The 17,856-nt window shown below is 47.7% G+C and overlaps 1 protein-coding gene across 18 annotated transcripts in view; it reads left to right on the plus strand.

Annotated features, from left to right (window-relative positions):
* Positions 1 to 17,856, plus strand: part of OXNAD1 (oxidoreductase NAD binding domain containing 1) — a 51,002-nt gene that overhangs the window by 11,055 nt on the left and 22,091 nt on the right. For 14 of the 18 annotated variants that reach the window (XM_044948683.1, XM_044948685.1, XM_044948691.1 and 11 more), the window contains one exon: positions 14,726 to 14,832. In XM_044948683.1, coding sequence (XP_044804618.1) covers positions 14,726 to 14,832 — 107 coding nt within the window. Of the gene's footprint in view, positions 1 to 403; positions 584 to 14,725; positions 14,833 to 17,856 lie in introns of all 18 variants that reach the window. The other 4 variants (XM_025294211.2, XM_044948697.1, XM_006048749.3 and 1 more) reach the window with 4 other exon arrangements.

Raw genomic sequence — 17,856 nt, forward strand, 5'->3', positions numbered from 1 at the left:
TTTGTATCTCGGGCCAGGGCAGGTTCTCCTAGCTTGCAGTCTGAACACGGTTAGGCCCGGCTTACCACAAGGGCTTTAGATGAGCTTGAATCCCTTTGAGGGACAGTCTGGGCAGGTTTGTTATATTTCTGTCCAGAACTTCTCCAAATGTGACTTGGGACAACTGATTTGAAAAGATGATAGCCAAATACTCCAGTCATTCCCTTTAAACTCAGAATGGATGGATTTGTTTCTGATGAAGGGAGTGTTGTAGCAAAGGAGGGAACTGGCCTCACAGGCATAAGGTTTAGGGTGCTATTTTAGGAAGAGATCTTCCTTTAGAGCCTAAATTTTATGAGTAGCTTGCCTTTTCTTTCTTTTTTGGCACCATGTCTCAAAGTCCTTGTTCTTATCCCTACTTTAGAACAACTTATTTCATCAAAAGGGAGAAAGCACTAACATCTGAGAAAGGAAGGTGAATGAGCTCTCGTTACCTTCCCATGTGCAGATTTTTTCCTCCATATTCAGACCATGGAAGGGCTAATCCACCAACCCGATGGGGTGTCACGGGCTGGGAAATAAAGGATCCTCACCCTTTACCTCCGTGAGTAACCCCATTTTCTTTTAAAAACATAAATTAGATATTTGATTTTTCTTTTGAATGATTCTTCAAATATTTGGATTGTGTTTAGCTTAGTTTTATAGGTATTTTTAAACTAATGGTTAAAAAACTATGTATTTTATATAAAGAAGGATTATCTACTTCTATAAACATGGTCAGAAATTGTATTGTTGCTATAGTTTAATTTTTAGTGTTAATAATAAAATTTAATATAAGAGAGCATTATTTGGGCTCCACTTTTCAAGCTTATTCTGCTTTCAGAAAATTGCTTTGGGACCAAGAGTGGTATATTTGAGGATTCAGCTTTAAGCGCATGTGTTTTTGAGGAGTCTGTGTAAAAGTAGTTCAGCATAATAGATTTATGGATGTGTAGGAAAATATGCTTTTCCCACTGATGATAAATCTGAAAATACTTTTTCTGGTTTGTTGAACACACAGAAGTGCTGATTCTGTAAATGTGATATTTGTTAGAATTCCTTTTTGAAAAGTAAAGCCTTGCCAGTTTTGAAGAAAAAGCAGTTTATGTAGCAGGCTTGGACTGTACTTTTTTCTGTTGTATTTTGAGGCAGGTAGAATCAGAGTTGAGTTTGGCAGCCTTTCCTTAAAGGGCCACATAGTGAGTGTTCAGGCTCCTGGGGCCGAGCTGTCTTAGTTATAGCTGCAGAACTCGGCCTTTGTCGTGAGGATGGCCCTAGGCAGCATGTGCGCAGATCGGTGGGGCTGCCTTCCAGTGAGACGGTATTTACCAGGACACCCGGATTTGGCCCGTATTTTGAATGTAGTTTGCCAATCCCTCAATTAGAGTAGCATTTCAGAATTTGCCAGGACAAAACTGTTGAGACTTGTGAGAGGTTATTTTGAGCCAAGTTGAAGAAAACTTGACAGAAAGTCAGTATAAGCTCTGTTGGTGTGATTGAACAGCTGAGAGTTTCAATGCCCGGAAGTCAGAGATTTGTGGGGCAATTCCAGTTGTGGCATCGCTTGCGGGGAGATGGGGCAGATTTTTTCCAGCGGCAGCTCCTCTCCTCTACACAGGAGAGCAGGATCTGGGGGCGGAGGGCTGGGTAAAGCCTGGGGGTGTTGGGAGCCGTGACCTCCACGGTGTGAGGTGACCAGGGCCTCGCCCACACCCCCAGAGGGCAGCCCCCCGCCGTAGAGCAGGCCCTCAACTCGGACGCATGGGCACCACTGCCTCCTCAGGCCTGGCCGGATCGCGTCCTCCTTACCTCATCTGCTGGCCCTGCCGTTTGGCGAGAGCACTTCACAGAACTCCCCACGTGTCATTTCCCGTCAGCTCCAGCCTGGGAGGCAGCCTAAGGGTAGCATGGCCCCTGCCTCTTCAGCACAGGGGACAGAGCCTGGAGCCAGAGGGAAGCCCCACGTCTGATTCCTGGTCCCTGGGACCCTGCATCCAGAACGGGGCCCTCACCCCACCAGAAGCGTCCTTTCTGTACTCACGGGGTTCCCTCTGCAGGAGTCCCTGAATGGCCATCCCGTGACAGTAATACCTCTTACCTGAGGCCTAGAGAGTCCTGCTGATGCAGGGAGCTGAGCTCTGAACTCGGGTTCACGTTTTCTCCTCTTAAAGATCCAGTGTAAGCAGTCTGGGTAACCTTAGAGATGTCAAGGAGATAAGAGTAGAGATACTGCAATGCAGTAAGGATTATTCATGCAAGACTAAGCTTCCACCCCAGAAGTCACTCCCTGCTTGGCCTCTATAGGGCTGGCCCTCTGAGCAAGACCTTTTCATCAATTACTGGGAGATTCTGGTAATGAAAGAATTTTAAACTTACTAATCCTTATATTTTCTTTAAGAAATATACCAGACGCTAGGCTAGGTCCTGGGGCTGCAGTGTTGAAAACTATAGATAAGGTTCCTCATCTCAGATACTCAGTAGTCAGAAGAAACTGATTCTGTGCAGCTGATTAATTCTAATGCACTAATCCTTTTTCTCCCTCCCTCCCTTTCTTTCGTTTTTTAAAAATTAAGTTTATTTTTATCAAAGTATAATTGATTGACAGTATTATGTTAGTTTCAGACGTACAGCACAGTGATTCAGTTATATACATACACACTTATATATGTGTGTGTGTCTTTTCAGATTCGTCACTCATAAGTTATTACAAAATATTGAATATAGTTCCCTGTGCTATATGGCAGGTCCTTGTTGATTATCTATTTTATATATAGTAGTATGTATATCGGAGAAGGCAGTGGCACCCCACTCCAGTACTCTTGGCTGGAAAAATCCCATGGACGGAGGAGCCTGGTAGGCTGCAGTCCATGGAGTCGCTAAGAGTCGGACACGACTGAGCGACTTCACTTTCTCTTTTCACTTTCATGCATTGGAGAAGGAAATGGCAACCCACTCCAGTGTTCTTGCCTGGAGAATCCCAGGGACAGGGAAGCCTGGTGGGCTGCCGTCTATGGGGTCACACAGAGTCGGACATGACTGAAGTGACTTAGCATAGCATAGCATAGTATGTATATCTTAATCCCTAACTCCTAACTTATTCCTGCCCCTCTCCCTTTGGTAACCATGAGTATTTACTATTTCTGTGAGTCTCTTTCTGTTTTGTAAATAAGTTCATTTGTATCATTTTTTTTAGATTCCACATATAACTGATACCATATGATATTTGTCTTTTTCTCTCTCTGGCTTCAGTTCATATGATAATCTCTAGGTCTATCCATGTTGCTCTAAATGGTATTTTCATTCTATTTTATGGCTGAGTAATATTCCATTATATATACACATTATATATACACACACACACACGTATGGTATATATATGTACCAAATCTTTGTCCATTCACCCGTCTATGGACATTGAGGTTGCTGCCGTGTCTTGACTGCTGTAAACATTGGGTTGCATGGCCAGGGATGAAACCTGTGTCCCTTGCATTGAAAGGCAGATTACCATTGGACCACCAGTACGAGAGAAGTCCCTCGTAGTTTTGATGTGCGTTTTTCTAATAATGAGCGTCGCTGAGCATCTTTTCATGTGTTTGTTAGCCATCTGTATATCTTCTTTGGAGCAGTGTCTGTTTAGATCTCCTGCCCAGTTTTGGATTGGTTTGTTTGATTTTTGATTTGAGCTGTGTAGTCTGTTTGTATATTTTGGGGATTAATCCATTGTTGGTTGCATTGTTTACAAATTTTTTCTCCCATTCTGTAGGTTCTCTTTTCATTTTGTTTATGGTTTCCTTTGCTTTGCAAAAGCTTTTAAGTTTAATTAGGCCATATTTGTTCATTTTTGTTTTTATTTCTATTACCCTAGGAGATGGATCCAATAAGATACTGCTATAATTTATGTCAAAGAGTGTCCTGCATATATTTTCCTCTAGGAGTTATAGTGTCCAGTCTTACTTTTAAGTCTCTGATTCATTTTGAGTTTATTTTTGTGTGTGGTCTTAGGGAACATTTTAATTTAATTTTTTTACATGTAGCTGTCCAGTTTTTCAAGCACCACTTATTGAAGACACCATCTTTTCTCCATTGTGTATTTTTGCCTCCATCATAGATTAATTGACTATAGGTCCATGGGTTTATTTTAGGGCTTTCAATCCTGTCCTGTTGATTTATATGTTTGTTTTTATGCCAGTACCCTACTCTTGATGACTGTAACTTTGTAGTATAGTCTGAAATTGTGAGTCTGATTTCTCCAGCGATACTTTACTTCCTCAAGATTGTTTTGGCTCTTCAGGGTCTTTTGTGTTTCCATACAAATTAAAACATTGTTTTGTTCTGGTTCTGTGAAAAATGCCTTTGATAATTTGATAGGGATTGCACTGAATCTGTAGATTGCATTGGTTAGTATAGTCATTTTGACAATACTGATTTTTCCAACCCAAGAACATGGTACATTTTTATCTTTGATTTCTTTCATCAGCATCTCATAGTTTTCTGAGTACAAGTCTTCTGTCTCCTCAGGTAGGTTTCAGTCAGTTCAGTCTCTCAGTCGTGTACAACTCTTTGCGACCCATGAATCGCAGCACGCCAGGCCTCTCTGTCCATCACCGACTCCCGGAGTTCACTCAGACTCAGGTCCATCGAGTCAGTGATGCCATCCAGCCACCTCATCCTCTGTCGTCCCCTGTAGGTTTATTCCTTGGTATTTTATTCTTTTTGATGTTCTCGTGCCTGTGGCTGTTCCCTTTCTTTCTGACCTTTGATGGTTCGTGTGCAGGAATGCAGCGGGTTTCTTGTACTAATTTTGTATCTACTACCTGACTTAATTCACTGATGAACTCTGGAAGTTCTCTAGTGGCATCTTTAGGGTTTTCTGTGAGAAGGCAATGGCACCCCACTCCAGTACTCTCGCCTGGAAAATCCCACGGATGGAGGAGCCTGGTAGGCTGTAGTCCATGGGGTCACGAAGAGTCGGACATGACTGAGCGACTTCACTTTCCCTTTTCACTTTCATGCATTGGAGAAGGAAATGGCAACCCACTCCAGTGTTCTTGCCTGGAGAATCCCAGGGACGGGGGAGCCTGGTGGGCTGCCGTCTATGGGGTCACACAGAGTCGGACACGACTGAAGCGACTTAGCAGCAGCAGCAGCATGTATAGTGTAATGTCATCTGCAAACAGCAACAGTTTTACTTCTTTTCCAATACGGACCACCCCCGCCCCTCCCTTTTTTCCCCCCTCTGACTGCAGTGACTGGGACTTGCAAAAGTATGTTGAATAAAAGTGGCAAGAGTGGACCTCTTTGTGTTGTTACCAATTTTAGAGGAAATGCTTTCATTTCACTGTTGAGTATGATGTTAGTTGTGGGTTTGTCATATGTGACCTTTATTATGTTGAGGTGGGTTCCCTGTAAGCCCACTTTCTGGAGAGTTTTTATCATAAATGGATGTTTAATTTTACCAAAAGCTTTTTCTGCATTTATTGAAATAGTCCTATGGTTTTTATTCTCCAATTTGTTAATATGGTATGTCACACTGATTGATTAATGGATATTAAAACATCGATCAGGGGGTTTTTGCAGAAATTGATGCTTGTAGCCAGTGATTTGTTATGTAAGTGAATATTGAAACACGGTGGTCAATAACATTTGGGTAACAGAAGACGTATTACTACACCTCTTGTCGATGATGTGTTAAAAAATTCTTGCATCCTTGGGATAAATCCCACTTGGTCGTGGTGTGTGATTCTTTTAATGTATTGTTGGATTCAGTTTGCTAGAATTTTGTTGACAATTTTTGCATCTATTTTCATCAGGGATGCTGGCCAGTAATTTTCTTCTTTTTGTGGTATTTGTGTCTAGTTTTGAAATCAGGGTGATGGTGGCCTTATAGAATGAGTCTGGAAGTAGTCCTTCCTTTGCAATTATTTTGAAATAGTTTCAGAAGGATTGGTGTTAACTCTTCTCTAAGTATTTGATAGAATTCACCTGTGAAGCCATCTGGTCCTGGAGTTTTATTTGTTGGGACTTTTTAAATCACAGTTTCAATTTCAGTACTTCTCATTGGTTTGTTCATATTTTCTCTCTCTTCCTGGTTCACTTTTGGGGAATTATATCTTTCTAAGAATTTTTCCATTTCTTCCAGGTTGTCCATTTTATTGGCATATAGTTTTTTGTAGTAGTCTCTTATGGTCCTTTGTATTTCTGTGATGTCAGTAGTAACTTCTTTTACATTTCTAATTTTATTCATTTAGGTCCTCTCCCTTTTTTTCTTGATGAGTCTTGCTAAAGGTTTATCAATGTTGTTTATCTTTTCAGGAAATCAGCTTTTAGTTTTATTGATTTTTGTATTTTCTTTGTCTCTATTTCATTTCTGCACCGATCTTTATGACTTCTTTCTTTCTACTAACTTTGGGTTTTGTTTGACTTCTTTCTCTAGTTGCTGTAGATGTAAGGTTAGATTATTTGTGAGTTTTCTGATTCCTCAGGTAAGCTTGTATTGCTATAAACTTATCTCTTAGAACTGCTTTCGCTGCATCCCATAGGTTTTGGATGGCTGTGTTTTCATTTGCATTTGTTCTTAGGTATTTTTTAATCTCTTCTTTGACATCTTCAGTGATTCATTGGTTGTGTATTTAGTCTCCACATGTTTATGTTTTTTGCAGTTTTTTTGCTTGTAATTGATTTCTAATCTCGTAATGTTGTGGTTGGAAAAAATTACTTGATATGATTTCAGTTCTCTTACATTTACTGAGGCTTGCTCTGTGGCCTCGCATGTGAGCTGCCCTGGAGGGTGTTCCATGTACATTTGAATCTTGCTACTTTCAGATGGAATGCTCTATAAATACCACTTACGTCCATCTGATCTAATGTGGCATTTAAGGGCTGTGTTCTTTTATTCTGTCTGGATGATCTGTTCATTGATGTAACTATTATGGCATTACTGTCAATTCTCACTTTTTGTTAACATTTGCCTTATATATGGAGGTGCTTCCTGTGATGGGCACACATGTTTACAATTGTTACATCTTCTTCTTGGATTGATTCTTTGATCATTTTGTCCTTCAAAGTGGACACGCTTTGATCAAAGATCAGAGTGTCCTTCTTTATCTCTTCTAACAGTCTTTATTTTAAAGTCCATTTTGTCTGATACGAGTATTGCTATTCCAGCTTTCTTTTGATTTCCATTTGCACAGAATCTCTCTTTCCATCCCCTCACTTTCAGTCTGTGTGTGTCACTAGATCTGAATCAGGTCTCTTGTAGACAGCATATATATGGGTCTTGTTTTTATATCCATTCAGCCAGTCTGTGTCTTTTGGTTGAAGTATTTAATTCATTTACATATAAGAGGATTATCGTTTATATATGTTCTTACAGTCAGTCTTCTACATGTGAATGAGTTGCATTCTGGGAGTGCGTTCATAAGTCCAATTTGTAAGTCCAACAGAGTTAACCTAGGCATCCAGCTTTTACAGATAACTTTTACAGAGATGTGAACTCACGTGATTGGACATGTGAATGCATGTTGCATGTTTGAAAGTTAACAACTTGAAGGTTCGTATGTGGGGGACTTACTGTATTGCCATTTTGTTCATTGTTTTTGATCTGTTTTTGTAGATATTTTTTTCTTCCTTTGCTGCTCTTTTGTTCTTCTGTGATATGATGACTATCTTTAATGTTGTGTTTGGATTCCTTTTTCTTATAGATTTTTCAGTTGCGGTTGTTGGGGTTTGATATAGCAGTCTGTGTGTGTATATATATGATGGTTTTAAGTTGCTGGTCTCTTAATTACAAATGCATTTGAAATGCCATGTACGTATACTCGCCTCTGCTCGTGATGACTGGTTTTGAGGCCCTGTTTGTGTGTGGGCTTTCCCTCCCTTTACTGTATGTTTGTCTTTACCAGTGAGCCTTCCCGTTCCATCACTTTCTTGTTTTCAGTTGTGGCCTTTCCTTTTCCGCTTAGAGAAGTTCCTTTAGTATTTGTTGTAAAGCCAGTCTGGTGGTGCTGAATTCTTTTAGCTTTTGCTTATCTGTAGAGCTTTTGATTTCTCCGTCAGATCTAAAGGAGAGCCTTGCTGGGTATTCATGGTCATAGGTTTTTCCCTGTCGTCACTTTAAATATTGTGTATCATGCCACTCTCTTCTGGCCTGCAGAGGTTTTGTTTTGCTTTTGTTGTGCTTTGACACCAAGTTGGAGGTTACTGGGGGGCTTCCTTGATGGCTCAGACGGTAAAGAATCTGCCTGCAATGCAGGAGACCTAGGTTCAATCCCTGGGTCTGGAACGTCTCCTGGAGAAGGAAATGGCAACCCCCTCCAGTATTCTTGCTTGGGAATCCCATGGACAGAGGAACCTGACCGGCTGCAGTCCATTGGGTCCCAGAGTCAGACACGACTTAGTCCTGGAAGAGATGATGGTGGCTTAGAGCAGGGTGGTGGGGAGTGGGGTGGGGTTGATGGGATTCACAGGTGGGTGGGGGTGTACACAGAGAAGAGGGCGGGCGGGAGAGCCAGAGACTTCTAGCTTTGGGGTTTGGATAATCAGGGAAGATGATGATGGTAGCACATACTTGTTAAAACAGAAGAACAAGTTTGGAGGAAGGAATAAAGGGCTCTGTTTGGGGATAACCTGGGGTGGGAGGTGGAAGGTGGATGGAGTTACAGGTGAGATGAGATCAGCTATGAGCTTTGTCAGCTCACGTCATCCGTTGAATCCACGTGGAGATTATGCTGTTTTTACTGGTTTTGTATGTGCTTGAAGTTTTCCATAGTGAAAAAGAGAGAAACATTGAGAGATAAAAGCGTTCTGTGTCGGATTATGTTGTTTGAAATGGAAACTGAAGTCTGCAGTTGGATGTGTGAGATTGGAGTTCGCAGCTGGAGATGAACAGTGTAAGCCCCGTGGAGAGGTGGGGGGCGGGCTTGCGGGACTCCGCCTGGGATGCGCCCACATCCAGCGGTCAAGCGGAAGAGGACGGGCCAGTGGAGGAAACGGGGCGGGAGGGTGATGAGCAGGTGTGGGTGAAGCCGGCGGGAAGAGCGCTTCCTGGAGGGCGTGGCAGCCACGTGGATTCCGAGTGGCCAGCGCTGGGCGTTGTGCGGTGGTAGTGGGCGGCCGGAGTGGCCGCCTTCCATACATTGCCGAGTGTGAATGCCTGCCAGGCTGTGGAGGGGAGTCGAGTGGGAAATAAGAAAGTGGAGCCAGGACCATAGACCACGCTTCAGTTTTTTATGTGGATGGGAGCAGGGACATGGGTAACAGCTCGATGAAGGGAGAGGCTTGTTTTGTGTGTTGTATTTTGAAAAGCAGCAGAGCACAGTAGTCACGTACCTGGATTCAAATCTTAGCTTTGCCGCTCAGCGGCTCTAGGACCTCAGTCTTCTCACGTGCCAAGTGGGGATGTCAGTGATACTCGCTCCTTAGGGCTGTTGTGACTGTCGAGTCAGTTACTGTGCACGCAGTGCCTGGTAAGCTCCGTGTGTGGGCGCTGGCGGTCTCCTCCTGTGCGAGTGTGTTGTCATGGAGACGAGGGAGGAGAGGGTGCTGCCTGAGAGAGGGGAGGCTTGAGGGGCAGAGAGCAGACTCGGTCTGGGTGGGCGGCGGAGTCTTCAGGAGGAGTCAGCGAGTGCGCACTCACACCAGGCCGCGGTGGTGGCGGCTCAGCCACTGCAGAGGTCGTGCAGGTGGCAGAGTCTGCGCGCTTTGCTCGTCAGTGATTGACTTACGTAAAACCTGCCTCTTGTCATCAGATTCCTACTCATCAGGTTGCTCCGGCCTCAGTTGAAATCATGTCTCTGGGCCTTGGTGCCCTTGTGTGTAAGATGACGCACTATCCTTGACAGCGACTAAGTGTTCCTTCAGCCCTGAAACGCTCTGTGCCCCAGCTGTGTTTTTGTTTCAGGTTGTCTCCAGTCCTAGCTTGGTCTCAGTTTTTAGGCCAGCAAAAGAATGGATGGGCATGGACGGGGGAAGGCAGCCGGGCTTCCCAGAGAAAGGCCCGTTTCCTGCAGAGACTTCTGTAGCAGCAGGAACCTCAAAACACCATCCACAGAACCTTTCAGTCAGTAGGATGGCATTTCCTTGTAGGTGCTGACTCCGTCAAAGCATGAAAAGCGTGTGCTACTGGGAGCGGGCAGATGTATTGTGATTTTGTTGAACAGCAGAAGGGCTGTTTTATGGGAACTTCATTTCCTGCCATGTGTTTTAACTTAGGACGTGGCTGGTGAGGTTTCAGTTGCAGAATCTTCTGATTCATTGAGTATGAGAACAAGTACACATGTTAAAAACATACAGTTTCTCCATCATGTTTTCCCTTTTCACTAAAAGTAGAGAGAGAGTAGCATATAACCAGAGCCATGACTACAGATCTTAATATCATGAAATCATTTTCAGAATGAAAATGATGTGGCCTTCAAGAAGATTTTGCTAGTGTTTTTCACTCTACGTCGCCAGGAATCTGTATATAGTGAACAGTATTTGTATTAAGAAAATAAAATGTTAAGAGGGAGACATGTCTTTAAAAATCGGGGATTGTGCAAGGCAGTTTGCATTTTTGCCCAGATTATTTAGACTAATCGCCACAGGAATGTTGCCTTCTTTGGTAATATAAGTAGGCAAAAAGCATCTGGGAACATTTTCATGAAGGCTATCCAAATGAAAAGTGGACCTTTCCAATAGGAGGTGTAACTCCTTTCCCTTCTTCACTGAATTCTTTATTTGGACTTTGGCAGACGGTTGCTGATGGTATTTTACATGGTCTAGCGTTTGCTGACCGAGCAAGCTTGTGTTTCAGCTCAGGTTCTCTGCGCCTCCCCCCCCCGCCCCCCACCCCCCCACCCCATGAATGTGAATGTCACTTCCCTGCCAGCAGGTGACTCTTTGGGCTGTGTTTAAAGCTCACACTTACCTAGATTTTAATGAATCTGACAGAAGCCCACTGTTACAGGTGAAATAATTGAGCTCTTGCTGTGTTTTCACGAATTATTATACTGAAAGAAAATAATGAAAACAAATGTTTCTTTTTAGTAAACCTAAAAAAAAAATTGAGAGTAGTAATGTAATGGAGAGTCCTCTGATGATCGTTGTTATTTGTCTTTGTAATAAGATGTTTAGAGCGTGTGGCAAATGAAGAGTCCTATCCCACTGAAAAACTCCCCGTCTTCCCTGCCCTCTTCTGTGTTTTGAATATGAACTAGGCCAGGCTTTCTTTAATGGTCTCCCACCTCCTTTTTTCCTTTCTGTTTTGACCATAAAAAGCTCCTGAATTTCTACTAACCTTTGTTTTAGAAACCAGTTTTAGGTCACTTTGAGTTAGAGTTTTGATCCATTCTGCAGATATTTACTGACTGTTAACTATGCATTTAGCTCTGTGCTTAAGGTGGGGAGTTGATCTAGATGTCGGTTCTGTCTCCTACCTGCAGGAGGCTTCTGGTTTGTGTGTGGAAAAGATATGTTCATGAATATTTCTATTTACATAAAACGTGCTAAGTAGGATAGACAGGCGGAAACAACAGAAATTCAAGCAAGAAGAGTGGGATTCCTGGCTCAGGGTGGTGGTGGGTGAGCCAGGGGAGGAGGCGTGAGGGGAGCTCATGGAGCTGGCTCCGGCATCAGGGACGAGCCAGGCTGTGTGTGCCTGTGCCCCTTGTGGGTTTGACATGCTAAGTCCTGGGTGGACCCGGAACGGAAGCCCCAGAGGTGGGAGGTGGCTGCTTTGGCAGGGCCCCTGAGTGAGGCACAGCCTTCTCTACCTCGGCCCGGGCTCCAGAAGGGCTGTGGGAGGAAGGAGCGTGTGGGTGCGGCCGTGCGTGTCAGTGCCTTTGCCTTTGGGACAGAGCTCTCAGGCGGTCAAGGGCCAGGCAGACCTGGCTGTGACTCTGGGCTCACCCATGCCCGAGTGATCGTGAGCACATCACCCAGCCTTCCTGTTTGCTCTTCTGCAGAATGGAGGGTAATAGTCCTGTCTCTTGGGGGGGAATATGGTTATCTGTATTAGCTGCATGAATTAATGTACATTAAACATCTGCCTCAGAACCTGGAGTACACCTGAGCTAATGCCCCTCAGATGTTGGCTGTCATCACAGAGTGTAGCTGTGAGCTGGCAGTTGGCAGAAAAGGAATGCCGCGTTGGGGTGAAGGGACAGTAGCTTTGGGAGTGCTTGAGGGCCTTGACCCCAAGGTGGAGAGCGAGCAGGGGTGAGGCTCCTGGTGAGGAGTGGGGGGAGGAGCAGAGAAGGGGCAGGAGGACCAGGTCAGGGAGGCAGGGGGGACGGGGGAGTTCCGTGTCCCATGTCCCAGGCAAGGGGGAGGCCTCGGGATGTGCAGAGGAAGTCGGAAGTGTCCGATTCAGAGAGATCAGGGAGGCTGAGAACTGAGGCGGGGCGTTGAGTTTGGTTGTCGGAGAAGATGCCCCCTAGCCCTGGGGGAAGTCACAGGAGGCAGCAGCCCGGTGACCGTGGGCCCCGAGAACGTCACGGGGGCAGGGAAGGTTTTGTTGGATAGAAGATTATCAGTAGATTCTGGGGTTAAAGGCTGGATTTCCAAAATAAAGACAGTATGGCTTTTAAGTTGGTTCTAGCAAAATAAGGTGGAGACTGGTTCCAAGGCCACCGTGCTTGCTGCCCATGAGAAGCGCCCCCTGGGGTTGGGCGCGCAGTCTTCGAGGCCCTGTGCGGGGGCAGTGATGACGTGGCCTGTGCGGCGGTGCATGGGCCGAGTGTGGGATCGCCTTGTCAGGGCAGAAGCACACTGGTGGGCTCGCCCCCGTCAGTGTAGTGAGCGGCAGTGAACGCTCACTGAGCAGTTGCTCGGGGCAGCAGTGTCACTCACACAGGCTTTGCATCAACGCTGTTCCTGTTGCCGAGCTGAGGGGCTGGGCTCACACACGCGCCCGGGCTCACACGGCTGGCCCGTGGTAGAGCCAGGCTACGCAGCCGCACTGTGGCTGTGGGACCCTGGCTGCAAACAGCCACCCTCTGCTGCTTCCTCTTGTCGGCTGAGCTGCTGAGGACGGGCCGCTAGCATCGGGCATCATGTCTGATGAGTCGGGGGGTCCGGGGGGCAGGCTGGATGTGGGGGAAGGCTGGTGGGAGCTGAGCGAGGCAGCCTTTCAGCAGGGTGGGTGGGGCCGGGGTCACAGGCGCAGGCCGAGGCTCCGCAGGGCAGAGCCGACCCGACGTGCTCTCAGGGACAGGAGAGAGGGCTGGTGAGAACGCTGAGAAAGGTCCTCAGTGGCGGGGCTTACGGGAGCACGAGAGAGCCAGCACGTTTTCAGAGGTGCTTTGCGGTCAGGGAGACCACCAGCATCTGGAGCTTTCCTGTGGAATTTTAGGAGTTGTCTCCCACTGCTCATTTGACTAGACTTGGTCCTACTGGAGAAAAGGGGCTGGATGAGCTCACATTCGTTGGAAGGACTGATGTTGAAGCTGAAACTCCAATACTTTGGCCACCTGATGCAAAGAACCGACTCATTGGAAAAGACCCTGATGCTGGGAAAGGTTGAAGATGGGAGGAGAAGGGGACGACAGGATGAGATGGTTGGATGGCACCACTGACTCGATGGACATGAGTTTGGGTGAACTCCAGGAGTTGGTGATGGACAGGGAGGCCTGGCGTGCTGCGGTCCATGAGGTCGCAAAGAGTCGGACATGACAGAGCGACTGAACTGAAGCTCACATTAGGAGGGGAGGGCCCCTGACCTTGACCAAGCCCCGGGGCGCCCCCTGGTGGAGCGGAGCGGTAACACAGGCAGAAAGTCTGTATTTGGACGCCGGCTGCTGGTGGGATTTGCTGCCAGACGTGGAGCCCAAAGCAGTAGGAGGCGGGAGCCTTACTGTCTTCTCTCTCCTGTTGTGAAGAAGTCCCAGCTCTGGGAGGAGGAGAGACCCAAAGGCGGAAGAAACAAGGTGTTGGAAGTAGAACCATGTGGAGCTTGAGGAATGTGGGGCATGGATGACACTGGACTGAAGAGGGCCTGACTCAGGCCTTTTTAGAGTTTTCTGAAGATCAGACACGTCATTTAAAACAGTTCTTCTCCAGCAACCTGTAGCAAAAGGCTGTTTTCATTGCTGTTTGAAGGTTGTGAACTGTTTGTATCTTGTAAAATACAATAAAAATGAACTGGAAAAGATAAATGAAGAAAACAAAGACACAGGGAGTGCACATCCAATTTGTTGTCTGTTCTTAGAGTCACAGCAGAGACACAGTCTGCTCTTCAAAATTGCTGAACACAAAGTTTCTAAGTGTTTGCTTTTCATTTCTGAAGTCAGCGTGACTTGGACTTAGGCAGGCTCAGGACAAACCAGGCTTGCGGCTGACCGTGGCGCTCGTTAGCGTGCTTGCTCCGGGCAGTCAGGCTGCAGGCAGGGCCTCACGGGGCTGGCGGGGGGACCGCTCTTTCCAGAGCCCCCAGCCTGGTGCTGGCACACGCTGCACACTCGGCAAACACACGCTTGTTAAACAGTCCCCGTAAGAGACAGTTTTTATACGCAGAATAAAATTCAGTGAGTATGATAGCAAGTCTCCCAAAATAATTGAAAGTTGTTCATCTGGTGGTAGGCAGAATTCTGAAGCAAAGTATGCTTTACCTTGTTTTGCAATTTTTGAAAACTACATCTTTGTAGAGTTAAAAAAAAAATGCAGTTACTAGAAAGCGAGTTTGTTTCTGAGTTGAGTGCCCCTAACCTCAGCCAGCATCATCTTTTGGTTCCAGGTCGTTTCAGCAGCCAAGGTGTGTGGAGTGGCTAGCGAGTCCCCATCGGTGAAGAGGCTCCGCCTGCTCGTCGCCGATAAAGACTTTTCTTTTAAGGCTGGCCAGTGGTAAGTGGCTTTTCTGTTTCCTCAGCATGTGTGGTCCAGGTGCTGTCAGACACCAGAGCTGCTTTTTCCTTCTCGGAAGGACTTCTGTGACTGCTATTTCTCCCGGGGAAGAGGAATTCTAGGGTGTCTCCCTTCAGCCTGAGCCTCTTCTGGCATGGAGAACCTGATTCCTTTCCTAGCCTCAGGGCCCACCTTGGTTCTGAGCCCGGGAGCCTCTCAGCCGTAGATGAACGTTGCTGCCTTGAGTTTTCCAGAGGGAGACAGAGCGGCTGGTCGTAGTCCGGACCCGACAGCTCTGACAGTCGATTCTGTTCTGCAGGCCTGGCTGCCGATAGAACGCGCGGCAGTCGTCTCCTCTGCTTCACTTATGTGTTGCTGGGGGTGGATACATTTCTAAAAAATCAGCCTTTATGTCAAACGCTAGTAAACGCAGAAGTCTGAAACTGGTTATGGCAACCAGTCTTGTCACAGAGGTGCCCACCCTCTCGCCTGAATTCTGCAACCTTCACGCCTTGTCTGGGTTGAGTTGAAATAGCTTTTGCTGAATTTGTTAGCAGGACGCTCCCCCCTCATCGGACCCAGCCCGCATCACGCTCATGGCCGAGGGCTGGTCAGTATGCTGACGCGGGAGCAGCCCAGCTGTCCCAGTGTTCCCGCGAAGGGCCTCACTGAGCAGCTGTGGAAGTTGGATAGTAAAGACCGCAACCCATATTTCCTTAGGAAAGGTGTGTTTGGGTGTCTGTTTCCTTTATTTAAATCCAGCTTTCATTTCTAAATGAGTTTCTGGCATGTCAATCTTGGTCGTCTTTCTTAGGAGCCACTTGACTAATTTTGGCAGTCCATCTGGAAATGTGGTTTTGTTAGGAGGAGGATGTGTGATAATAGCAAGAGTTAGCAGGCTTGTGTTAATAGTTTGCTTTGAATTTAGAACCAGAAAACAAGATGCTGATTGCAATAATTTGCGCTTGTGAAGCAATTTACTGCAATCTTTGCACATGTTCAGTGATACATATTAAGTGCATTTGGGCTGTTTCGAGGGGGGGTTGGCAACGTTTTTACCCTTCAAAACTGGTTTAGCGGTTATTGCATTGAACAGTGCGGACTTCGAGTATAAGGATCTGTCTTTGCACGTTTCCCTTTTGGAGAGGCGTTTGTGCCCTGTGCACACCGTTATCTGTGTGCCTTCCGCTTGGAATGGTGCCGACTCTGACCCCGGTGTCCCGATTACAGAGCCTGTGCCTTGGTTATCCTGCTGCTCCCGCGGTGTGCGTGTGAGCATGGTAAGAAAATGTCATCATTTCCTAGCGATATGCACAGAAATAGGGTCTCCCCGTGAGCCTCAGTGGAAGACTCCTCAGCGTGGTGCTGCGTACGCCGTGTCACTGAATGGCTCTGGTAGCCCCGTCCAGGCGGGCGCTGATTCAGTGCATGCTGGACAGAGGGCGGTGTGGGGCGGGGGTCAGCTCCAGCTGGTCCATGTTTCCCTGCCAGGCGAGTCAGTCACTCGTCCCTGGCATCTGGACCGTCTTCTTGAGAAGGCTGCTGCCTTAACACTGCCTCTCTGCACGGCTCTGGACACTGTGAGCCCTTTGGCCGTGTGACTTGGTGGTTACCAAGGTGGTGGGCACTGCTCCGTCGGCACTGTCGCTGGGGTGGCTTGCTCGCAGGCTCTCTTAAATGGTTGGCTCACCCGTCACCCCACGTGGCACTTGAGGGGAGAGAGGAGGGGGCTGCCGTGCACTCACGGGGTTGGAGTGGTCGGAGGGAGAGCTGCTGGAGCCAGGGGGAGGGCACCCGCTGGGCCATGACCCCTCGTCCCTGGACTCTGGACTGGTGGCCCACGCCAATGCCTGCCACGCTCCAAGAGGAGGTGCGGAGCCGCCTCTGAGCGTGCAAGTGCACGCTCTGCAGCCTTGGGCCCTGACCCTCGGGTGGACACTCCCAGCCTAGACCAGGCATGGTCCTCCGGGGCTGTTGGCTGCTGGGGTTCCTGTACTGGGACACAGCTCTCAGATCTCACACCATCCCATCCAGAGAGAAAGGGAGAACTCCTTCAGACCCGTTTCCCGCACGAGCAGGACTGAACCTTCTGGGCTTCTCCCACCAGGAGCTCACAGCTTAGCACGCGGCTCCCTGGGGAGTCCTGCTCTGGACCTTGCTTGGAGCTCCCCCGACTGAGGGGGGAAGGATGGAGCTGGACGTGGCCCCAACAGTCTCCCCTTGCCCATGAGTGCCCGGGGCTGCCAGGTTCAGCGTACCTGGGGTGTTGGTGCTGTGGGCGGGTCCATCCCAGGGGCTGGGTCACGCATCCCAGTCTGCCGCTCTGCCTTCCCACCTGCCGGCTCTGCAAGGTGGGCGGCTTCCTTTTTGCTCTGGGCTTCGGTTTCCATGTCCTTGAAGAGGAAAGGGTAACACTTTGGTGTTGTAGGATATGTCAGGCATTTGGCACAGTGCCTGATGTTTACTTTATGCATTTGTTTTGGGTGTCTGTTGTAGCCAGTGCTTTGCTCAGGCCGTCAGAGAGCATCTGTGCTGGTGACGTCCTCTGTGAGGAGTGTCTTTGAGGTCCCGGGGACAGTCTGAGCTCCTCGCCAGCCTCCCGTGCACCGAGGCTGCTGTGGGAAGAGCAGCTGGCCTGCGAGGAGTGGGCAGGCGCAAGCCTCTGGTGCCCGCTGCACGCCCGGGCTGTGTGCAGAACACACCGGGGAGCAGGCGACGCGTTTCTGAGTGGGGCAGGCTGTGTCTCTGACTTCATACGTGATAACAGGATTTCATGCTTGAAAGTGCTCGGGGTAATGAGGTGAGAGGAGCCAGGTTAGAGAGCTAGGACTCTCCCCCACCTGCAGCAGGGCAGCTGCACTGCAGACGTAAGCACGGCGGCGCCGCAGCCCCGACTCAGGCCCACGTGTAGGCGGTGCCGCGTTCCTGGGAGTCTCCCTGCAGATGGTGTCCTCCTCCACGGCCTGTCTGATGAGCGCTGTCTTTCAAGACTCCTCTGTGAAGTCTTTCCTGATTCTTCCATCC

Source organism: Bubalus bubalis, chromosome 1, assembly GCF_019923935.1.
Source record: "Bubalus bubalis isolate 160015118507 breed Murrah chromosome 1, NDDB_SH_1, whole genome shotgun sequence".
Lineage (NCBI taxonomy): Eukaryota > Metazoa > Chordata > Mammalia > Artiodactyla > Bovidae > Bubalus > Bubalus bubalis.